Source organism: Ylistrum balloti, unplaced genomic scaffold (genome assembly GCF_031769215.1).
Source record: "Ylistrum balloti isolate Yb309-2 unplaced genomic scaffold, AGI_CSIRO_Ybal_v1 Utg370042, whole genome shotgun sequence".
Taxonomy (NCBI): Eukaryota; Metazoa; Mollusca; class Bivalvia; order Pectinida; family Pectinidae; genus Ylistrum; species Ylistrum balloti.
Genome location: NW_026782099.1, coordinates 2,463,293 through 2,489,362, shown reverse-complemented (window position 1 = coordinate 2,489,362; position 26,070 = coordinate 2,463,293). Strand labels below are relative to the sequence as shown.

The 26,070-nt window shown below is 36.1% G+C and overlaps 2 protein-coding genes across 4 annotated transcripts in view; both read left to right on the top strand.

Annotated features, from left to right (window-relative positions):
• LOC132549056 (UTP--glucose-1-phosphate uridylyltransferase-like) overlaps positions 1–9,608 on the top strand; it is a 44,913-nt gene extending 35,305 nt beyond the window's left edge. For both annotated transcript variants that reach the window (XM_060212957.1, XM_060212956.1), the window contains exons 7-14: positions 1,320–1,542; positions 2,022–2,090; positions 3,845–3,876; positions 4,205–4,301; positions 5,026–5,104; positions 6,634–6,797; positions 6,934–7,038; positions 7,325–9,608. In XM_060212957.1, the coding sequence (XP_060068940.1) occupies positions 1,320–1,542; positions 2,022–2,090; positions 3,845–3,876; positions 4,205–4,301; positions 5,026–5,104; positions 6,634–6,797; positions 6,934–7,038; positions 7,325–7,432 (877 nt within the window). In that variant the 3' untranslated portion in view covers positions 7,433–9,608. The remainder of the gene's footprint in view (positions 1–1,319; positions 1,543–2,021; positions 2,091–3,844; positions 3,877–4,204; positions 4,302–5,025; positions 5,105–6,633; positions 6,798–6,933; positions 7,039–7,324) is intronic.
• A 4,564-nt stretch (positions 9,609–14,172) lies between these two features.
• LOC132549077 (ultra-long-chain fatty acid omega-hydroxylase-like) lies at positions 14,173–25,132 on the top strand. Of its 2 annotated transcripts, none has more exons than XM_060212980.1 (11): positions 14,173–14,600; positions 17,552–17,696; positions 18,710–18,891; positions 19,031–19,155; positions 19,402–19,464; positions 19,585–19,708; positions 20,890–21,019; positions 21,300–21,429; positions 21,657–21,935; positions 23,453–23,518; positions 24,798–25,132. In XM_060212980.1, the coding sequence occupies exons 1-11, from the start codon at positions 14,406–14,408 to the stop codon at positions 24,898–24,900; spliced, it is 1,542 nt and encodes a 513-aa protein (XP_060068963.1). In that variant the 5' UTR covers positions 14,173–14,405; the 3' UTR covers positions 24,901–25,132. The 2 variants fall into 2 exon arrangements, with proteins under 2 accessions (XP_060068963.1, XP_060068964.1); XM_060212981.1 differs by having other exon boundaries at positions 14,389–14,475.
• The last annotated feature ends 938 nt before the right edge of the window (positions 25,133–26,070 follow it).

Below are 26,070 nucleotides of genomic sequence, written 5' to 3'. Positions count from 1 at the left end.
GGCAATGATGATGAATATCATACTCTGTACCAATGGTTTGTTACTATGGCAATGATGATGAATATCATACTCTGTACCAATGGTTTGTTACTATGGCAATGATGATGAATATCATACTCTGTACCAATGGTTTGTTACTATGGCAATGATGATGAATATCATACTCTGTACCAATGGTTTGTTACTATGGCAATGATGATGAATATCATACTCTGTACCAATGGTTTGTTACTATGGCAATGATGATGAATATCATACTCTGTACCAATGGTTTGTTACTATGGCAATGATGATGAATATCATACTCTGTACCAATGGTTTGTTACTATGGCAATGATGATGAATATCATACTCTGTACCAATGGTTTGTTACTATGGCAATGATGATGAATATCATACTCTGTACCAATGGTTTGTTACTATGGCAATGATGATGAATATCATACTCTGTACCAATGGTTTGTTACTATGGCAATGATGATGAATATCATACTCTGTACCAATGGTTTGTTACTATGGCAATGATGATGAATATCATACTCTGTACCAATGGTTTGTTACTATGGCAATGATGATGAATATCATACTCTGTACCAATGGTTTGTTACTATGGCAATGATGATGAATATCATACTCTGTACCAATGGTTTGTTACTATGGCAATGATGATGAATATCATACTCTGTACCAATGGTTTGTTACTATGGCAATGATGATGAATATCATACTCTGTACCAATGTTGTGTTACTATGGCAATGATGATGAATATCATACTCTGTACCAATGGTTTGTTACTATGGCAATGATGATGAATATCATACTCTGTACCAATGGTTTGTTACTATGGCAATGATGATGAATATCATACTCTGTACCAATGGTTTGTTACTATGGCAATGATGATGAATATCATACTCTGTACCAATGGTTTGTTACTATGGCAATGATGATGAATATCATACTCTGTACCAATGGTTTGTTACTATGGCAATGATGAAGGGTATCATCCTCTGTATCAATGGTTTGTTACTATGGCAATGACAATGAATATCATCCTCTGTATCAATGGTTTGTTACTATGGCAATGACAATGAATATCATCCTCTGTATCAATGGTTTGTTACTATGGCAATGACAATGAATATCATACTCTGTATCAATGGTTTGTTACTATGACAATGATGAAGGGTATCATCCTCTGTACCAATATCATATTTCAATATGGAACTTTAGGATAAAGCATTCAAATTCACAGTGTTATCCTAAGGATAATAGATTGATATGGTAAAAGGGACATAACTCTATTTGTTCTTTACAGATGGTATCCTCCTGGTCACGGAGATGTATACAAAAGTTTCTACAATTCGGGGATCTTGGAGGAATTCATTAAAGATGGAAAAAAATATGTGTTTATTTCTAACATAGATAATTTGGGTGCTACAGTGGACCTAAGTATCCTAAACTTCCTGTTGAATCCCGTAAATGGTCCCGCCCCAGAGTTTGTGATGGAAGTCACTGATAAAACTCGGGCTGATGTTAAGGTTAGTACATAACAGCTCAAGTTTATTCTGAACACATCATAGTTGAAGACATATATTAATATAACTGCAAAAACTATTCATTTCTTCAAATGTTTAAGTTTCATTTAATTCAATACTTCAATTTTCCTAAATTGTTGATTAAAAAGTTCTTAGACATGAGAAGAACACATCCATTAATCAAAATAATCATTGATTCAGCTGGAATATACAGTGTTTCTTTATACCTGATAACTGGTGATTTCAGAACACTTGGTAATTTCTCTTTCTACTTTTTTAGGAGTCTCTGTGTAAATCTTTCTTATCTTCATGTTTTGCCCTAGTTTTAATGAATTCAAGGAGGGATTATGATTGTGTTGACATGTTGGTATTTTCTTGTCATTGGTTTGTACCAGCTGACTGAATGATGGTTCATATTTAACTAATTGTTATGTGTTAATTAGTGATTTTAACCTTTTAACCAATGGCTCTTACTTTGACAGGGTGGTACACTTGTGGAATATGAAGGAAAACTGCGACTTTTAGAAATTGCACAAGTACCGAAAGAACATGTAAGTTTAGTGAAATCTCATTTCATTATGTGAAAAATTGTTGAATTTGCTTCATTCTGACAAAGGATTGGAAGTGGGTTTCTTTTCCATTAGTGTTTACATTGACCACACCCAATGATAAGAGGTTGGGGTTTAGATCACTTTCTCTGAAAATAAATGTTGTAGCACCCAACTTTACATACATGTATATAGGGATTTTTTCAGCAGTTCAACCCCAACCAGGACAAAACTAGAGACTTTATTAGATGCTTGGAACCAATATCCATAGGGAAGACTCTGACAAGTCAACCTGACTTTTCCCTACCAAAAAAAAACCAACAACACACATCTTCTTCCACCTTTGTAAATAAGTGTGTTTTAACAATCTACCATGATATGTTTCATGCTGTCATATGGTTGATAACATTATAACTGGTGGCATTTAACCAACTACAGAAAACATAGCCCTGGTTGTGCCTTTGATGGTTGTAATTTGTTTCATTTCTTTAAATATCTTGCTATGAGAATTATGGGATATATAATTGAATAAAATATATAGTTTCTATGCATAAGTATGTTTTCGGTTGTCCCTAGATGTGAGCACTTTGATCCCAAGATTTGTGTATTTGATTTTGGAACCAATTTCAAAGAAAACAAAAAAAATTTGCACAAATTTGTTGCAAATATCTCTCTAGGATCTTTTGTTTAGCCCACCTGGCATTGGCATAACACATCATCTGTCTCTGAACTTGTTCAACATGAACATACCCTAATCACTGTTCATTTTTGTGATAGCTTAAATCAACTAATGTTTCAACACTTTAATTCCATATGTATGTTCATTTAGACCTTCCTACCTTAAACAAGTAAATGCATCATAGGTTAAAGTTCAAGGTCACTTTTTTGAAATTTAAGTCTCGCCCAAATTTTGTTTACAGTGTCATTGGTCATAATGCTACTTGTCATATATAGAAAATACCTTTCTATTTCTATTTTACTACCTAGTAATTTCCAATTGGAAAATATATTATTTTTAAGCTTCATTAAGTTATGTTCTATAACCACTTGCTTTATTTCTTTATTTCGATACATCATGTGCAGCATCTAAAAGTGCCCACAGCTAGTTGATTGGCCTATTTTTGGTTGAAGAACTTCCTGCAGATTTTGAAAGTGAGCAAAAACACTTTGAAAATTATATTGCTTTGAAAAATGTATATGTAACTTCCAGAAACAATAACATATAAAAGAAATTTGGGGCTGATTTAGGATTTTGTTTGTGGAGGTGTGGTGTGATGGTGTGGGATTAGCACTCATTAGTTTTCAATAATGTTTTTTTTCAAAATCGTGTTTTTTTTTTGTTTTTTTTTTATAAATAACACAAAATTTTGATAAAGAAGCAAAAATCTGAGGTTGATTTCCCACTTTGTATGTTGTTTGTAGGGTTGTAGGCATGTGTAGTATTATTTGTAGACATACCAAGAGTGTTATTTGTAGACTGCTAGATATTTAAGTGGCAGTCATCAGCTGATGGATTGGGCCAAAAGGGGTCAAAAATGTTCTCGACCTCAGGGTCTACAGTTCCACCTGAGGCAGAGGTAAATTTACTGGTTGACTGTATGCTGTACAGGAAAACTACATTGTTTGAGTGTTTCTTTGAATCAAGACAAATGGTACATGTGTTGTTTATAGACCTGTGTATTTACAGGTAGATATAGTGTCATGGCTGACAGTCTTGGAATATATACTGATCTTTATTGTTCCTTGTGTATTTACAGGTAGATGAATTCAAGAGTGTCAGTAAATTTAAGTAAGTACATTATCTACCTGTGTAATGGAGAGTAAGTGTTTTATTAATATATGTATTCAGGTACAGCTTCCTTTGACCAGGTACATGATTAAACTATTACATTGATGTGGTACAGGGTGTGGTTACTTTATACATGTACTGTAGCTCAGACAGAGGTATATATGAAATACTCATTACTTACCATTCAACACTTTAATTCTAGTTTATTGTTACTGTGAAAGTTTGTCTATAATAATTTATCTATGACAGAGTTATCCTTAATGATAAACAAAACTATTTCACTGTTATACTTAATAATAAAGAAACCTATTTAAATTATGAATTTCAGAATTTTTAATACAAACAACCTTTGGATAAGCCTAGAAGCTATGAAGAGAGTAGTTGATGAGAAAACACTACATATGGAAATCATTGTCAACCCTAAGGTGAGTTATAAAATGATGCAAAATGAGAGGTCAGTCATCAGATGTAATGTGAGAGGTCAGTCATCAGATGTAATGTAAGAGGTTAGTCATCAGATGTAATGTGAGAGGTCAGTCATCAGATGTAATGTGAGAGGTCAGTCATCAGATGTAATGTGAGAGGTCAGTCATCAGATGTAATGTGAGAGGTCAGTCACCAGATGTGATGTGAGAGGTCAGTCATCAGATGGTGTAATGTGAAAGATCAGTCATCAGATGCAACATGAGATGTCAGTCATCAGATGTAATGTGAGAGAGGTCAGTCCAGATGTAATGTGAGAGGTAAGTCATCAGATGTAATGTGAGAGGTCAGTCATCAGATGTAATGTGAGAGGTCAGTCATCAGATGTAATGTGAGAGGTCAGTCATCAGATGGTGTAATGTGAAAGATCAGTCATCAGATGCAACATGAGATGTCAGTCATCAGATGTAATGTTAGAGAGGTCAGTCCAGATGTAATGTGAGAGGTCAGTCATCAGATGTAATGTGAGAGGTCAGTCATCAGATGTAATGTGAGAGGTCAGTCATCAGATGTAATGTGATAGGTCAGTCATCAGATGTAATGTGAGAGGTGTGTTTTTTAGAAATATTACAAATACTGCTGTGTTAATCCACTGAGACTTTGGTTTGTTTCTGAATAAAATTAAATGAGACTACATATGAACTGAAATTCTTACATATGTTTCAGACACTTGATAATGGCCTCAATGTGATACAGCTGGAGACGGCTGTAGGGGCAGCCATTAAAAGTTTTGATGGAGCTTTAGGTCAGTACTTTACAGTATTTAAACATAGTCAATTTAAGTGTCGGTGATCCACTAGCAAATCTTATGAAACATGTTTCATGAAAGATTTGCCAGAAGGTCATCTTGTTTATTCTAATTCACATTTTCAACCATATCCGTTCATCAGTCTGTAAACAATTTGTTATATTCACTATTTCTTGAGAATTACGGGATGGATCTTTCTCAAATTGCATATGTAGATTCCCCTTGGTCCCTAGTTGTGCCAGTTTGTTTTGGGACTGATAAAAAAACAAAATGGCCAACTGGCAGCCATCTTGGATTTTTTCAGTGAAGTTTGCCATCGCTGTTTTTTGAAAAGTGAGGGATGGATCTCTCTCAAATTTCATATGTAGGTTTCCTCTGGAATCTAGTTGTGCCCATTTGATTTTAGGTTTGATCAAAAGAACAAAATGACTGAAAGGTGGCCATCTTGGATTTTAACTTTAAAAGTTTGTTAACCCTATTTCTTGGGAAGTACTTAATGGATATCTCTCAAGTTTCAATCGTATGTTCCCTTTGGTCTCTCCTTGTGCTTATATGGTTTTAGAACTGATTGGAAGAAACAAAATGGCTTCCAGGTGGCAATTTTGGATTTGGCAGGTAAAAATAATGGCTATTTCTGTCAAGGAATGTTCAAATGTCTTATCATTAAGAGCAAAAATAGAGAAGAGAAAAGAAGGGAAAAGATCCAACTTTGAAAGAGCATAGAATGATTAAACATTGGTAGGCGCCAAGATCCCTCTGAGATCTCTTGTTTTTCTTACACAATGCAATAAACCCAGTAATGAGAACAGATGAATTATGGAATAGCTTACAACAGCAATGGGACAAGTTACAATTACATTCTCATAACTACATTAGCTGTGTATTGTGGTGGGCAAATGTAAATATATGTCTATGTTTACAAGGTGTTCCATCTCAGTTTTATTTATCTGTATGTAATATGGTGTAATTAGTGATATAGTATATGTATTATATATATATACAGTGTTTGTATGTGTAGTTAAGCGACCTTCATACTCATAGTGATGTTCTGTGTTGACAATAACCTGAACTGGGGATATCTGCAATACAACAGGTACAATTTACCAGCACTCGCACTGCATGCTTCAATTTCCTGCCTTATAAACCATATCACCGTATCATTATCACTTTGTGTCAGTCTCGCAAGAGCAACACAACAAGCATATGGTTCATCCTTAGTACATCTAGATACTGCTATGAAACAAGTTGCCAGATAGTCTGGTAAGCACAGTATATATATGTGTGTAATACTTTAACTTACTTTTTAAGTATATTTTGCGTTATTGTTATAATTTGTTTCTTTGGTTAGTGTGTTAGAGTACATTTGGTTTTATTTGTAGGTTTTTGTTTTCCCAGAACCCATTAAAACAAACAACCACCTTGGGAGTAGTTTGTTTCAAAGAGTCTGTGTGATATGTATTTTATGATGAGGAATCACATTTTACTATTGATGTTACTAGTAATTATCAAGGGCTTTACCTTCACAGGTATTAATGTACCTAGGCGACGATTCTTGCCAGTCAAGACGACCTCTGACCTCCTGTTGGTAATGAGTAACTTATACAACATGAGGACAGGTTCTTTGGAGATGAATCCTAAACGGAGCTTCCCTTCAGTCCCACTTGTCAAACTAGGATCTCACTTCAGTAAGGTAGGTTATATCTGTACATCTCTAGGATCACATACTGTTTTCATCACTGAAATTACGAGGATTTTGTCATCAGCTCAATTATGATTAATATACATATAAATTAAAATGGCGATTACAAAAAACTTTTGTCCTTTAGGTGAAAGATTTCCTCTCAAGATTCTCCAGCATTCCAGACATGTTAGAACTGGATCATCTCACGGTGTCTGGTGATGTTACTTTTGGTAAAAATGTCACTCTCAAGGTCAGTGATACAGGTGGTCATTGGAAAAGTGATACATGTTTTGAATCATTGATAATAGGTGAATAGAAATATTAGATACATGTTATTTTGGTATTTTTCAAACCAAGTTACTCATTTATTTATGTTTCTACATTTTTGTCATGAAATGACAGAATTCTTTTAATCATATGAGATCTGATTTAGTAAAAGAAATGCAGCTAGTTCTATGGTCAGTCAATTCTGTTATAAATCTTCATCATTAAACCTATTATCTTATTACTTAACATTTAATCATTGTTTGTTACAGGGAACAGTGATCATCATAGCCAATCATGGTGAGAGAATCGACATTCCCTCAGGATCTGTGTTAGAAAACAAAATTGTGTCAGGAAATCTCCGAATCCTGGATCACTAGTCATGTTGATGCTGCTCTCTTAAGTTTTTATCACAGCTAAGGATTTCAGTTACTGCTTCCTAAACAGTTTATCACAGCCAGGAGTTACAACACAATGCCTGGATGTCAAAATACAACCACAGATTTCAACAGTACATAGGATCCTGTAATACCAACAGGGATCCAAAATATGGATTTTCTTGACCCTGGCAATAGTTTAACACTGAAATACGTATACATATTAACCATACATAATAAACAAAATTTTTTGTTTTTTTTTTATATCAAAAATCATATGTGGTTACTGATTCTTTTGAGAACTATGAATTTACAAAACGGTAAAAAGTAAAACAATTGATGATTCCAGTAGACAATGGTGATAGTAGTAGTCATTGGATGTAAATCTATTATTTGATTTTATGTTCACAAAGCTAGTCTGCTAGTTATAGTGAGGATCTTCCTCATGCAATAGACACCCAAGAAATACCAATTTGTTGTGATTTCAGTCCAAATTTCCCTATTGGGATACAGCATTTCCACATATTATTAGTTCCGTTTATTGGACTCGTGACTGATTTTGTATATGTATATATCTAACTGTTGTGTGTGATTTGGCATGCCATATTCTCTAGTACCTAATGTAAAGTGCAGATAGACTTAAACAGATGAAAGATTGGCTGAGTGCTAATAGAGCATGGAGAGTCTTGAGAATATGTAAGCATAATAAGGAGTGTTTTATTGAAAGTCCCATACGTGTCAAAACACTGTTGTTTAACTATGCAGAGAAGGAATGTTATAGACTGACAATGTAGCACTGGGATGGGAGTGATGATGTGGTAGTTGAGAGACAGTGGGGAGTTATGATGAGGTATTTTTTATAACTGGAATATAAAATGTGGTTATAGAATATAACTAGTTGTTATGAGGGTACTTGCTTGTTGCTGTTGCTTTTATAAATATTGACCTCAGACAATATTGCCAGCGGCATATGTAAAACAATAAATGTCAAGGCAAGACATTTATGTATAATTACCTATCTTTTAGAATATTGTTGTCAAAGAGAATGAATTGATTTTAGTGTATTGTTGCTAACTATGAGTGTTATAGAATTTTATACTTTATGAGTACATTTTACGATGAAGAAATTTCACAAGACCAATTTGGGTCAAAATAAGAGAATTAACACAAGATGGGTTACCATCAAAGGGCATTATAGCACAAACCATGGAGAAAGTTGCTGCCCAATGAATATCTATGTTGCCATAACTGAAAGGATTTTAATTCTAAGAAAATTTCACATAATACAACATATAGAAGATTCAATGTAGGGCAAATGGTTAGCCGAAGTGTAACAGAGTTGGAAACAGCACTAGTTAGACAAAATAAGCTAATTTGGACCTGCTGACTTATACAATTAATTCCCTGTTAACAATGGACAGGGTTTTTCTTGGTAATGAAATCTTCTACTTTGATTGAATACAGCCACAAAGAATGCTACGTTAGTGTTGTGGTTTCAATTTCTCACGGGATGTTTTTATAGTGGTTAGGCACTTTTTCTGTGACAACCGTGTATTATTTTGAGTGCATAATTTTGCATCTGTTGTTAATTAATATGTTAAATATTTTGATTAAAAACATAAGTGCTATATTTATGATGTAGGAGACATGTTTGTCATAATGGATGGTTGTTGTTTAACTTATATATGTATATATGTACACATAAGTAACGAAAATTAACTTACCTGTGGACAGAAGAATACATTGACAAACTTCTGTGGATAGTATGATGAACGTTTTAACTTGATCCCTGAAAGAAAGTTGAGGAATATAGACCAGCTACCTCATTCTAATAATGTCACAGTGATGAACCATCTAGTCACTTATGTATTGGTCATAAGAGCTCATATGGAGTTTTAACTCCTTGTATTTACATGTTTATTTTTTTTTCTTTAAAATTCTAATTATCACTTTTTCTGATTAAAGTCTGTATATTATTTGGATGATATTTTTTGTAAAAATTTATCGATGTGAGTCCAAGTTTCAGCTGTGTAAGTGGAGGCAAGACTGTAAATTATCAGCACATGTTATCAAGAAATACTGCCTCGATTGATCCAATTAATGGTGAAATGCATGTTTTTGTTCTGAAGTAGAATCCATTAGACTCTATTGAATGAAGTATAAAACATTTCTCAACTCATTGTTTGACATCATCTTTACTACCCTATTAACCTGTGACATTTTCATGTTTCATACAGAGACAGCATTGATTGACACAGAACTAACAACGTTCAATATTATATCTGTACAGAGAGACTGTCAGCATTGATTAATTCAGAACTAACAACGTTCAATATAACATCTGTACAGAGAGACTGTCAGCTTTGTTTACATCTGTACAGAGAGACTGTCAGCTTTGTTTGAAACAGAACTAACAAATGTTCAATATTACATCTGTACAGAGAGACTGTCATTGATTAATTCAGAACTAACAGATGAGATTATCAGAGAGACTTTGTTTGATACTGAACTAACAAATGTTCAATATTACATCTGTACAGAGATAGACTGTCATCATTGATTAATTCAGAACTAACAATGTTCAATATTACATCTGTACAGAGAGACTGTCAGCATTGTTTGATACTGAACTAACAAATGTTCAATATTACATCTGTACATAGACAGACTGTCAGCATTGATTAATTCAGAACTAACAATGTTCAATATTACATCTGTACAGAGAGACTGTCAGCATTGTTTGATACTGAACTAACAAATGTTCAATATTACATCTGTACAGAGATAGACTGTCATCATTGATTAATTCAGAACTAACAATGTTCAATATTACATCTGTACAGAGAGACTGTCAGCATTGTTTGATACTGAACTAACAAATGTTCAATATTACATCTGTACATAGACAGACTGTCAGCATTGATTAATTCAGAACTAACAATGTTCAATATGACATCTGTACAGAGAGACTGTCAGCATTGATTGAAACAGAACTAACAATGTTCAATATTACATCTGTACAGAGATAGGCTGTCAGCTTTGTTTGATACAGAACTAACAATGTTCAATATAACATCTGTACAGAGATAGGCTGTCAGCTTTGATTAATTCAGAACTAACAATGTTCAATATAACATCTGCACAGAGACAGACTGTCATCATTGATTAATTCAGAACTAACAATGTTCAATATAACATCTGTACAGAGATAGGCTGTCAGCTTTGTTTGATACAGAACTAACAAATGTTCAATATTACATCTGTACAGAAACAAATTGTCAGCATTGATTTATACAGAACTAGCAACTCCCTGATGTGTTCAAGTCTTAATTCAAAATCGTTAGAAAGAGAAAAGAAAGATTACCAGGACACCTTTGAATAGAGAATTTTCTCAGGTGTTCTGGAAAGGGAAGCGTTTCTTGCTTCGTCCACAACACCCATCATGTAAATGTTAGTAAATCCAAGAAAGTAATATTACATTCTAGATAAGAATACGGTTTGTAGCTACAAAAACTACTAGGCATACAAACGAGCATCCAATGCATCTAACTTCATTCTTCTTGAAAGATCTTGCAGCTTAAAGTCAAAAATGAAAGCAAACTACATACTGCCCCATACTACTACTAACTACTACATTGTAACCAGGCATTAAAAAAATCACCGAATCGTTGACTTTGTTGTTTTCATGAGTTATTTATTCCCTGACAGTTAACATCAATATAAATATGGACACTCTGAAACGAACATGAACAATACAATTACATAGAGCATGGTTACAGGGAAGGGAGATAACTTGTATATTTTCATAAGGTACATTAGCCATCAAATATAAACCATAAAAGTGCTATTAATTATATTGTCTATGATATGAAATAAGCAATAATTACTATTACTATCATCATTTACAATCAATGAATATAAATACCAACCACACAATTATACAGACCTTACATAAACAGAAAGATCTAAATATATTACAAGTTGCCTGAAAATATCTTCACCATAATCAATATAGATACACTGGGTTTTCCAGGTTTTTAACCAATATCAAAAAACAACATTTGTAATCACCTGTGTGTGGCACAGAGCCGATTTACACTGCCATCACCTACACTCCATGACAGGCATAAACCTAACTCTAAAATATATAGAAACCCTTTATAATAATTCTAATAATAATAATAAGTAAATAATGGACAAAGGTAAGACAAATTCCTCTATATCCATATCTAAAGTTATATGATGACCAGGAGATGTTTCCTGTTAAAATTCTAAGATTCTCAGTTATTGCATATGTATAGCCAATGGAATGCTAACTAGCAAAAACATTTTCACTATTTAAAAGTTGAAAGGACATTAAAAGTTTCCTCTTTATATATTGTTTCTGGGAAGGCGCACAATTTTTCTACTCCAAGGCGGTCCACGGACACGGTAAACATAATGCTCCGTTTCATCGTTTTCTTTCTGCTTCGCTTCCTCGTATAATGCATTCTCTGCTTCTCTTTCACATTGTGTTAAGTCGTTTCTTATTCGTATTGAGGAAAGTTGACTATGATTTCTGATTTTTTTGATATTTTTAAAGATTCCTTTCTTTGGTTGTTGTGACTCAAAATGAACTTGAATAGACCGGCTGTTATTGGTTATGTCACTGGACTCTAGTCTCTTTCCCAATCGTGTAATTTTTCTAGGCCTATCGTTGTTTGACACTCCACAGACTTCTTATAAATTTCCTACATTTCTTACGTAAAATATCAAGACATTAATTAACACAGATAATGGAATATTTTAGCCATCACACATTTATACATCAATTGGAACAGATATAAAAAAATGTTACTTGATACCGAATTAAAAAGTTTTCTAATTCACAATGGAGATTCTGAATTTAATGAATACTTAAAATGCTTCAACCAATCAAGGTAATAGCTAATCCATACTATAAAGGAATAAATAGAAAATATACTGTAAAGAAAACTCACTTTAAACTGTTTTGTCAGGGTCCTCTGTCAAATGCAGGACCAGATCACTGTATTATTTCAGTTTGGCAGGCTGAAGAAAAACTACCTCCTAACAATGATTTTCCTGCCAAACTGACCACAAGGTATTTATTAATTGTAACCAATAGTAAAAGAGAATAAAATTTGACCACATGCACCTCATGTAACATTGACAAAAGAGCTACAGGTAAAAATATAGGACTATACAGGTAAGTAATCCTAGGATCACTCTGTGTAACCTGTAACACATACTTTCACACACCTTTTTCACATACACAAAAAAAAACAATCAACTTTTAGACAAATCAACATGTATACATACCAGTTGAATAAAACATAATATATTTATGACCCTATTACAAGATGATACCCCATGATACTACAAATAACCCACAACCACAATACAACATACTACTCCATTGTACCATATACTATCCCATAATACACGATACTGCCTCTTACTACCACATAATACCTCTTACTACCACATACTACCCCATAATACTACAAACTACCCAATAATACATGATACTACCCCTTATTACTACATAATACAACATAGTACAACAAAATAACCACCTATTAGCCCTATACAACCACATACTACCCATATCAACACGTACCATCCCACACTACCATATATTACCCCTTACAACCACATACTACCCATATCAACATATACATGTACCACCCCTTACTACCACATACTGCCATACAATACTAATACTACCACATACTACTACATACTACCCCTTAGACCACCCTACTACCACATGCTACCACCATACTACCACCATACTACCACACACTACCACATACTACCACATGCTACCACCATACTACCACACACTACCCCACACTACCACCATATTACCCCATACTACCACATGCTACCACCATACTACCACACACTACCCCACACTACCACCATGTTACCCCATACTACCACACACTACCCCATACTACCACACACTACCCCATGCTACCACACACTACCACATGCTACCACCATACTACCACCATACTACCACTTACTACCACATACTACCACACACTACCACATACTACTACCACACTACCACACACTACCACACACTACCCCATACTACAACATGCTACCACACACTACCACATGCTACCACATACTACCACACACTACCCCACACTACCACCATATTACCACCATACTATCACACACTACCCTATACTACCACCACACTACCACATACTACCCTATACTACCACCACACTACCACATACTACCACCATACTACCACACACTACCACCATATTACCCCATACTTCCACACACTACCACCATATTACCCCATACTACCACCATACTACCCCATACTACACCACACTACCACCATATTACCACCATATTACCCCATACTACCACATACTATCACATGCTACCACACACTACCCCAAACTACCACCATACTACCACCATACTACCCCATACTACCACACACTACCACATACTACCACCATATTACCCCATACTACCACATACTATCACATGCTACCACACACTACCCCAATCTACCACCATACTACCACCATATTACCCCATACTACCACCACACTACCACATGCTACTACGACCTATTAAATATAGTATTCCTTACTAGTTGTTGTGTCAATGTTGATAAGATCCGACCTATAAAATTGTATTACAGTTGTCTCCTCTTATGACGTTCTTTATAAGTAATAAAAGTAATATAAGTTTTAATGATAATGATATAGTAAAAATAAGAAGATATAGTTAATAATGATCCTTATCATTGGGAAGCAGTCGTATCCTACACGTGTGTACAGTATAAAAATCACGTCGACTTTACCACTTTATCTGCGTCAATGAAAACATGTGACGATGAGCTCAGCACTATCCTTCGTTTTCGATTCAGGTGTGACCGAGTGACGGGTTAAGATGTAGCACGTCCTACACTGGTAACCCCGTATTACATCTTACAATGGCCGGGACCGGGAATGACGCGGTCACTGTCTTTTCCCCCTTGAACGTGGTGGGCACGCTGGCTTTAGGTGTGGTCATCTATGGCTTATACGAAGTGATACGATTTTTGTTGCATGTGCGTTACATCAGAAACGTATTCAGGGATGTCCCTGGACCTGCCAAGGCCCACTGGTTGTACGGCAACATATTTCAGGTAATCATGGAAATCATGGATTTTGTCTGGTTTTGTTGGTTTTGTTTTGTTGTTTTTTTTGTTTTTTATTTGCTTCTAAAACGTTGAATTTTTACTTTTATTTTTAATTATTTGAAATATTTGTAACCATGGTTAAACACTGGTAGTGATATTCCCTTGACTAACAGTAACTTCGACTAGTGTAGCAGGGGTTTCGGGTTCTAATCCTAGTGGGGGCAGATAATGTTATATGTTATCATGATTCCAAAATAAATATATAAAGCTCTGATTTAGTTAAGGGGAAAGCAATCCTGACTATATCTTGGCATCGTTTCGAGTGGGCTCATTGCAACAAGATATTGAAAAATAATATGTTATCGGCATTCTCATTCTTTCGGAACTCCTCGGATGTTTTTCAGTGGTGAAGGGAAACAACTCTTCCGTTCTTATGAATCACATATGTAGACTCGACGATAAACGGAATGAAACTTTAGATAAAACCATTTTCCTTCTCACATCATTATTTTGAAAGATTAATGTTAAACTGCTCTGAAGACTGTTCACAGTAGGGCAATCTTACAGAATATTTTTTTGGAGAGACACTGGTCGCAGTAGTATATAGGGCGAAGACCATTGCTTTTTATACACTTCATCTGATACTACGATACAAATCAATATTTCTTTACTTTCTTCTCATGTCGTATTTGAAATGGTCTTTTTCGGGGATATCAAAGAGGAAAAGGGGTTATGGGCATTTTAAAGGGGAAGAAAAGAATAATTTTCTTTCGTGGGACAATGGTCGGAGCAGGGACGTCCCTGGTCGGAGTAGTACAGCGACAGAACATACCGTTATTTAGATGTATATACAATATCAACTTTAGCGCCAATTATCCAACTTCCACTGTTAACATTCTCATTTTTGTCATATAACTTTGATATTATGTTGTAAATGAAGGGTTTCATGCAATTTCTGATTATGTAGTTTTGGTATTAAATTCAAATGTAGGTAAGCTAGACACAATAATGGTATGTTTTGGTATGCGTATGGAGCTGCGTGTCGTCGTCAAATCACGTGTACCACATTCCTTCATCTCCATATTTCGATTATTGTATATTGTGTGTACTATGTGTTATGACATACAGATGAATTGGAGATGCAATCAATCAAACTTTGATATCGCAAGGAAATGACTATTGAAAAAACATGTTACCCTCTGTATGCATGTACTGCTCCAACCGTTGTCCTAAAACTATTTAGCGGGGGACATTCTGTTACAAGTATGCAGATCAATGAAAGATTAAATCGTTCAAGTAACTTAATGATAGCATAAGCATAAAGAATGAAAAACACGATTTTATTTAATGTTCAGAAAACGAGTTTCATGCTGTTAATGATATCATGAATGATCGGCGCTTTATGTACTACACTGACCATCGTCCCCGTGATTAAAAAATCTTGATTTCTGTATGTTTCCCCCTAAAATGTTCCTAGCCCCAATTTCCTTGTTGATTTCCTAAAGAAAATCCTGTCAGAACGTAAATCAAAATGAAACTAAAGAAGTGTTTCTTACTATAGAATGAAGTCAATATACACAGAGTTATCGTCGCTGAGCCCGCTCTATATACTATTCCGACCCAGCATAAAAATATTTCTTTAAAAAATTTTCTTAAAAAATGTAATTTATAACGCTCATTATACATGAATTGACGATAAAAATGATAATAGCATTTAAATGATAACAATATAGAGTTTTCATTCCGTTAATAACTCTAGCCCGGTCTATTATTTTTTAGTAAAAATTTGGGGGAGTTTTGCCTTTAAACACTTATAAAATTAGGTGTAAAACTTCAGAGGGGCTCCAAATGAAAAATAAAAGGACATTTTCAACGTCTGGATCGAACTTTTCCAATGGAACAATGCTAAGATAAAACCACAATGTTTTTTAAAATTTAATCATTTTTGTACAAATGAGTAAATTTTGCCGTATCTGAGTCTGAAGCTTCCTTCGGAGAGGGACAATCAGTTTTGTACGGACCCCTAGGGCTGGAAAGTTGGGGTCCGTCATCTTCTATATCAATGGTAGGATTCAGTTTCGGTTCAGTATAAAGCATGCTTTGGTGAGCGAAACTTTGGGATAAGTGATTTGGCCGACTTGTCAAACTTTCTGACGTCACAGAACGTGCTAATATTCCAGAACTGTTTTAAACACAGTTTTATTTTATGTTTGGGTTTTTCTTTTCATTTGATTTTTCCTTTAAGAATGTAATAAAAAGAAAACTTATGGCTTCCCCATTAAATATCAAATGTATTTCAGTCATATTTTAAAATATCCCAACATTTTTTCACTCGTGCTTTTCATATATACATGTAGATATTCTCGTGTTAGATATTATATGAACGGGACACCATGAAATGTCCTCTCTATTTCAAGACAGTTATACTGTGTCCATTATCAGTGTGTTGTTATTTTAATCTGCCTGTGATAGTAATTTCAATCTGGAGTGAATACTTTTTCAAGATGGTGGCAGTGTCATCACAACAGAAGTAAGTGTCTGATACAAGGTGAAGTTTGGCTGTAATTCCATAACTGATTTGTCCTAGATTTAAATATAGAACACACAATTCCACTAGTTATGATATCACTTAGAATGATTGTATCGGTGATCTGAAGTTAAGCGAGAGTTCAGGACTGAAGGACAACGATATGTGTAAACATGTATGTTTCGTTCTTGATATTGGCGATATGGTGTAAGTCCCCTCACTATCAAAATTTCAAAAATTGCCGAGAACATTCCATATCCGAGCAGTGATGGAACAAATGAACCGTACTTTGATTAAAATGTGTAGCACAACTATTTATCAACATTTCTGATGATAAAAAATGACACTGCCGCCATCTTAAAAGCACACTCCAGATTGATTACACCACAGGGAATTCACCTACTACCTTTAACTTCTTTATGTATTACAGGCCCCAGTCGAAGGAGACAAAAGGCTTGAATATCTACGTAAATTAACAGAACAGTTTCCACGCTTCTACCGTATTTGGATGGGTGTTAAACCTGTGATAATCCTTAACCACCCCGATACAGTCAAGCTTGTCCTTAAGACAGCAGGTATTTAGCGAAGTTGAAACAGCTTCAGGTCAAGTGATATATTTGTAAAAGTACAGAGTTCAGCTAGAGACCGAATGGTTGCTAGTTCGACTCAGAAACTCATTTATTTACATTAAGGGATCAAACTAGTCTTTACGTCTTGTCCACAAGGTGTTGCATATGGAGCCTTCAGTTTTGTCATGAAGTGTTCCAAGGGTGCAGAAAGCAAAAGTGATGGTAACCCCAGGAGTATCGAGGATGGTAGGATAGTAGTTTCAGCTAATGGAAATTTCCCTACTATTACATAGTTTTCTAGATTTGTTTTGTTTCGAATACTTCATAAACAGGTATGTAATAGAAATGTTGAGAAGTATTTTCAAAATTTTATGTACAGTGCTGTCATTACGTTTGGATGTCTTTAGGCGCCATCAACGTTCTTATTTGTTCTCGAACAAAGGAACAATGTTCGTGTCGTATCAATAATGAAAACAAAATACCATATCCCTGGTATGAAAATAAATCTTGTACCAATTTAACAGCAAGAGAGGGAGTTGGTGATGTGATCCCACAGTAGAAATATTCAAAAAGACAAACAGGTGTACACACATGGCCAATGAACAACCTCGCTAATAAGACCACATTGGGGAACGTAAAGAATAAAAAACGTGGAGAGGAATTTTGGGGACTAAAATTATTAATAGTGAAGTGATCTTTATGCAAGGTTTCACTGTATAGTAAATATTCCATACATTCTGTACTATCGCTTTAATCCATATTATTATTCCCCGTCCATTGTCTCTGAAGAAATGTAAAATGATTAACTGTGATAGGACGAAAGTTCAAAGTGACATATTGTTTGTTCTCAAATCGACATGAACGTGTTGTAAAAAGACGCTAGGATGGCCTTCATGAAAATCGAAATCCTAGCTTAACCATTTCGGATATGTTGCTCAAGTAAATGCTGTTGATTCTTGACCTTTAGCAAGTTCCTTTACAAAGGTGACTAAGAAATATTTTTGTTTGGTGTTGGTTAGAACCCAAGTCTGTAGGTTTTGGTGGAATATATCGTCATGGTCGCCCCTGGCTCGGGGACGGTTTGCTCATAGCGGGTGGACAACGCTGGGCCCGCGCACGGCGTCTACTCACTCCAGCCTTCCACTTTGATGTCCTGCGTCCATACATTGACATTTACAACGAGGCTACGGAAGAACTTCTGGTAACTTTTCAAACTTGAAAATTTCGAATCAGTTTCTTGTTAAATAACGTATACACGAGATTGGCATTGTTTATAGTCTCCAACATCACCACTAGCTATCTACAAGTTGAAAACCACTTTGTTGAATGCTCTATTACAGACGAATGTTGAAGTTTGTGCGGAGAAGGGTGAGAGTTTTGAAACATTCAATGTAGTGAGTGCCTGTACCCTTGACATCATACTGAGATGTGCCTTCTCCTACCGTACCAACTGTCAGAACCTCGGGTACGTTTTATACTCTTATCTCATAGGTCACGTGTCACATAAATCTCATCTCAAAAATCTCATCACTCATTATTCTCATCTCACACAACTCGTATTTTACGTTACTCATACGTCTATCATGTCAGCATATTTTGGTTAATTTTATATCACATACCAAGAACAAGCATTCTTAACCTGGAATTTTTCAAACCTCGACTCACAAACCTCTCTTAAATCTTTCGGAGTTATTCTACATTTTAATTTCAGGAAAATTCATCCGTATGTTGCTGCCGTTAATGAGATAGCAGAAGAATGGACCACTCGAAATAGGTAAATTTTGTGATCAGTCATTCGGTCAGTCGAAAGAAGTTTGGATCAGCTGATATGTTTAATCGATGCCAACTGTTTTACAACAGGAGAGATCGTGATAATGTTGTTTTTGTCTTGTAGGAAACCGTGGTTATATCCGGACTTTATTTTCTATCTGACCTCAGGAGGACGGAGGTTTAGACGACAATGTAACTATGTACATAGTGTCGCAGAGGAGGTGATCGACAAGAGACAGCGAATACTTGTAAGCATGGCTGATTAGACCGAGCACACTCCATGTATATCTGTGTCATATTCATGTAAAATTGTGTCAACAAGACGGTGCATAACCGTGTTCGTTAGACGGTGCACACTAGTATGTAAATCAATTCACCGGCGCATGCGTAGGTCAGTGTCAGTAAGAGAGCACGCATTTGTATGACTCTGTATCATATACACACGACACATTCGTATGTTTTACTCTTTTATCGTTATTGTGAGATGGCTTTATCTCCATTTTAACAAGAGCTATATCCTTTATATGATTTATAAGTGATAATGAGTTATCTCCATTTTGACCTTTCTGTGGACGAATTTGACAACGAGTTATCTCCCTTATATGATTTATCGGTGATAATGAGTTATCTCCATTTTGACAATATTTATTTATTTACGTCCGCTATAACGGCCTGTCGACCTTTCAGTGGACGATTTTGACGAGTTATCTCCCTTATATGATTTGTCAGTGATAATGCGTGATCTCCCTAATACTTTTGTTGCGAGCTTGCTTACCGATGACATTGAGTTATATGTATCTGGGACATTATATTTTTTGTGAGCAGACTTACCAGTGATATTGAATTATCTCCCTTATGTCATTAATGTGAGCTCGCTTACCATTGACACTGAGTGATCTCCTTTTATATTTTTGTTGTGAAGTAGCTTACCATTGACAATGAGTGATCTCCCTTTATATCTTTGTTGTGAAGTAGCTTACCATTGACAATGAGTGATCTCCCTTTATATCTTTGTTGTGAAGTAGCTTACCATTGACAATGAGTGATCTCCCTTTATATCTTTGTTGTGAAGTAGCTTACCATTGACAATGAGTGATCTCCCTTTATATCTTTGTTGTGAAGTAGCTTACCATTGACAATGAGTGATCTCCCTTTATATCTTTGTTGTGAAGTAGCTTACCATTGACAATGAGTGATCTCCCTTTATATCTTTGTTGTGAAGTAGCTTACCATTGACAATGAGTGATCTCCCTTTATATCTTTGTTGTGAAGTAGCTTACCGGTAATTATGAGTTAATAACTCCTCATATCTTTGTTTCGAACTGGTTTACAAGTGATCATAATTTTTCTTGTCACATTTATGATCTCAATCCTGGAACACAATATTCCCGTTTTCATATGTTGTATTGTTTTGCTTACTATTATTCAGGATGCTGGGCATGTTCCAGAGAAGAAGTACAAAGATTTCCTGGACATCCTGTTGATGGCTCGGGACGAGAATGGGAATGGACTCACTAGGGAGGAGATTCGAAATGAGGTTGACACATTCTTATTTGAAGGTGAACATTAGTAGTTCTTAACAACGTATTCTGAAATCGCAATGGCGTCCTATTTCGAATGGTCGCAAGTAATCTGGCCACCCCTTTCCCTCATCCACCATACACACAAGCATCATTTGGTTGATTTTGTGTCATTATGAACGCATGTAAATGGATTATCATAAAAGTTTTCACTGCAGTCGTCAGCTCTTACATACCAACTGAATTACACATCATATTATGAGTTTTCGTAATATCGATTCTATATGTTAAGTATGAATGTGTTGATATATCGGCACAGGTCACGACACGACAGCCAGTGCCATCTCCTGGATATTATACTCGTTGGCTACACACCCAGAGCACCAGACCAAGGTCCAGGAGGAAATTGACAGTATCCTAAAAGGTCGAGAATCTGACCGGCTTCTGTGGTCAGTACAGATTATGGAGCTTCAGATTAACCGTTTTGAAATTGTCTTAATTTATAGTTCAATGATTCTACAACTATATCTACATTTGGTTACAAATCTCTCTTGTTAATGAGAAGTATATAGTGCCCTTGTGGATGGGATATTTGTTTATGAGGGAGAGTATGTTCTTCTCTTTCTAGCAGTATTTTTAGGTATATATGTAGTTTATTGAACCTTGTCTGTTCTAGGGATGACTTGCCAAAGTTAGAGTATCTTACTATGTGTATCAAAGAAGGGATGAGACTTCACAGTCCAGTTCCATTCATACAACGAGAAAGTACTCGAGACTTCACCATCGACGGTAAAACCTTGCCCCCGGGTACTAGTCTTTCTTGTAGTATCTTCTCTGTTCATCACAACCCGACGGTGTGGAGCGAGTCCGACAAATTCATTCCTCAGAGGTTCTCAAAGGAAAACTCATCACAAATGGATTCCTTTGCGTTCGTCCCCTTTGCTGCTGGTCCAAGGTAAAGATTTGTGAAATTCTCAGTGACATGAGAAGTATGCCACACGTCTTTAGTTGGGTTCATAACCGCCATGTAAATATATGTCAATCTAAGACAGAAATGCCAATTCCCAAACATACTATTAACGATCACTAAATATACTACTAACACCCACCAAATATACTACTAACACCCACCAAATATACTACTAACACCCACCAAACATACTACTAACGACCACCAAATATACTACTAACACCCACCAAATATACTACTAACACCCACCAAACATACTACTAACGACCACCAAATATACTACTAACACCCGCCAAATATACTACTAACACCCACCAAACATACTATTAACGATCACCAAATATACTACTAACACCCGCCAAATATACTACTAACACCCGCCAAATATACTACTAACACCCACCAAATATACTACTAACACCCGCCAAATATACTACTAACACCCGCCAAATATACTACTAACACCCACCAAACATGTTACACCCACCAAATATACTACTAACACCCACCAAATATACTACTAACACCCGCCAAATATACTACTAACACCCACCAAATATACTACTAACACCCGCCAAATATACTACTAACACCCACCAAACATACTACTAACACCCGCCAAATATACCACTAACACCCAGCAAACATGTTACACCCACCAAATATACTACTAACGACCACCAAATATACTACTAACACCCACCAAATATACTACTAACACCCGCCAAATATACTACTAACACCCACCAAACATACTATTAACGATCACTAAATATACTACTAACACCCACCAAACATGTTACACCCACCAAATATACTACTAACACCCACCAAATATACAACTAACACCCGCCAAATATACTACTAACACCCGCCAAATATACTACTAACACCCACCAAACATACTACTAACACCCGCCAAATATACTACTAACACCCAGCAAACATACTATTAACGATCACTAAATATACTACTAACACCTACCAAATGTGTTACACCCACCAAATATACTACTAACGACCACCAAATATACTACTAACACCCACCAAATATACTACTAACACCCGCCAAATATACTACTAACACCCACCAAACATACTATTAACGATCACTAAATATACTACTAAAACACCCACCAAATATACTACTAACACCCGCCAAATATGTTACACCCACCAAATATACTACTAACACCCACCAAATGTGTTACACCCACCAAATATACTACTAACACCCACCAAATATGTTACACCCACCAAATATACTACTAACACCCACCAAATATATAACTAACACCCACCAAATATACTACTAATGACCACCAACCAAGCTCCATAAAGAATAGGATGTTTATCATGAGATAATTTTGAAGACTGTAGAATTTTCCCATAATCTTTATCCATCGGTATCTCAGGCAACACTGTCGTGACTGTCTGAGAGCTACTGACATTTTCCACGAAGGTAAGACTGTATCATGTTTTAAGTTTTCTTTTTTCCATAGAAACTGTATTGGACAGCATTTTGCAATGCACGAGGAGAAAGTTACCATTGCCAGAATACTTCATAGGTGAGTAACTCTAAATAATTCCATACTACGTATCAGGTAGCCCTACAATGTATGCAAAGCAACGCTGCTTCCTGGAAGTTGACGCCGATGGATGATGTGTGTTGAATAAGAATGAACTATAGTCCAGTCATACACGCAAAGTAGTGTATGAACTCTTTGTATTTGAAACAAACTATCTTTAAAGGAACTGCGAACTTGAATATCACCTGTCTTAAAAGCAACTCTAAAGTAAATGTTTTAGGTGATAAAGCACTAAGCGACGTTGACTTTGGACTCTACGAAAGAACCTGATAAATAATTTCAGGCAAGCAAATTTGATGAAGAGACACGACTCAGGTATGGGTGAACCAGCCCATCAGAACTGGCCCATCAGTACTGGCCCATCAGAACTGGCCCATCAGTACTGGCCCATCAGAACTAGCCCATCTTACCGGTCCATCAGTACTAGCCCATCAGAACTAGCCCATCAGTACTGGCCCATCAGTTCTGGCCCATCATACTGGCCCATCAGAACTAGCCCATCAGTACTGGCCCATCAGTTCTGGCCCATCATACTGGCCCATCAGAACTAGCATATCAGTACTGGCACATCAGAACTGCCCCATCATACTGGCCAATCAGAACTAGCCCATCAGAACTAGCCCATCAGTTCTGGCCCATTAGTTCTGGCCCATCAGATCTAGCCCATCCGTACTGGCCCATCAGTTCTGACCCATCGGAACTAGCCCATCAGTTCTGGCCCATCATACTGGCCCATCCGATCTAGCCCATCAGTTCTGGCCCATCCGATCTAGCCCATCCGTACTGGCCCATCAGTTCTGACCCATCTGAACTAGCCCATCAGTTCTGGCCCATCATACTGGCCCATCCGATCTAGCCCATCAGAACTAGCCCATCAGTTCTGGCCCATCATACTGGCCCATCCGATCTAGCCCATCAGAACTAGCCCATCAGTTCTGGCCCATCCGATCTAGCCCATCAGAACTAGCCCATCAGTTCTGGCCCATCATACTGGCCCATCCGATCTAGCCCATCAGTATTGGACTATCAGAACTACCCCATCAGTACTGGAAATGTTGATAGAAACAGTGAACTCTGTCACGTTCTGTATTGACAATAATTGACCAATGGTTTACATTGTAATTAAAAGTTGTGTTGGTCAATTATAATTTTACGTTTCCTTTGTACATACACATAATCCATGAGTCATGTTCGTAAATGACAGTCTGTGGTATTGGGATTGATCGACACATATACATATATGATATTTTTTAAACAGGTATACTCTCGAAGTGGATCCCGCTGTTGAAGTGAAGAAACATCCCGCCGCTGTGATGAGAAGTAAAAACGGTGTATATCTGTACGCCAAACCTCGTTACTGATTCATAACAAAACGTCATCACTGATCCACGGCAAACCTGGTCACTCATTCGTGTCAAACGTCATCACTGATCCACGGCAAACCTGGTCACTCATTCGCGTTAAACGCCACTATTCCTTGCCAAACTTATCAGACCCATTTCATTTCATGTCAACCCTTGCCACTGAAATCTTACTGTCAACATGTGTTGATGTGAAAAAAGACCCGTAATCATGTTTCGTGTGTCAATTGTATTTTTATGCAGAAATAAAGTATTATTATATAAAATGCGTTGTTAATGTATTTGTGTCTGGAAGGCAAATCCTGTCATGTATATGAATATTCATAATACATTATCAACTACACACATTATATGTACTGCAGGGTTCGAAATTAACTATATACAACTAGCAAAATTCCAGCTAAAATCTGGTAATTGCTAGCTGGAAAATAATGAACTAGCAAAATTTTGCGAGTGGAAATGAACTATACCTAATCACTATTTTTGACGAAACATCTGCCACAAAATGCCTTTCTCCGTCTGCCTTTAAATGAGTAAATAGGTTACAAACGCTAAAGTGACATAGATAATCAATACATTCGGAATTCCTCCAGTTTTTCCCTTGGTAGTTATGTGTAAACCGAATAAAAAGTTGTCTTGGAAAACTCTACGATTTCTGTCTGCTCATCATGTGAAACGCGACATATCAGCTATGATAACAAACTTTTTCAAAAGGAAAGCATCTGACAGTGCTTGCGATGACCAAGACAATAGTCAACAGCCACAGCCTGGCCCTTCTGAAAAAAAAAATCGTCGAAATCGGAGAGCGTTTCTCCTGACGCTGCTGATATAAAATCACCGCCACAACAACGTGCATATACGGCCACGTTAAAAACGGTACGGAAATGAGAAAAAGAATTGAATATCATTCTAGAATACAACAAATCATCTAGTAACGATGTTGTTAATACAGTATGGCGCAATGACTGCCGAGAACACGGAAGATAGTTGTCTTGATAATAATTTATTGAAATGATCGTTAATGTGAACAATTTTTTCAAATAATATAAATTTGGGTACAGTTACATTTATAAATGGATCTGATCATATGACAGTCAGATTAGATGTAGCTCATACATGAAAAAAAGAAAACTGATAAATTCAAAGTTATATAGATTTAAAATGTTGATA

Excerpts from the sequence above, each read along its gene's own strand:
- LOC132549077 (XM_060212980.1), top strand. The coding sequence starts at position 14,406 with ATGGCCGGGACCGGGAATGACGCGGTCACTGTCTTTTCCCCCTTGAAC. Across the intron at positions 19,465-19,584 it reads GAATGGACCACTCGAAATAG|GAAACCGTGGTTATATCCGG; the intron begins GTAAATTTTGTG and ends TTTGTCTTGTAG. Across the intron at positions 23,519-24,797 it reads ATTGCCAGAATACTTCATAG|GTATACTCTCGAAGTGGATC; the intron begins GTGAGTAACTCT and ends TTTTTTAAACAG.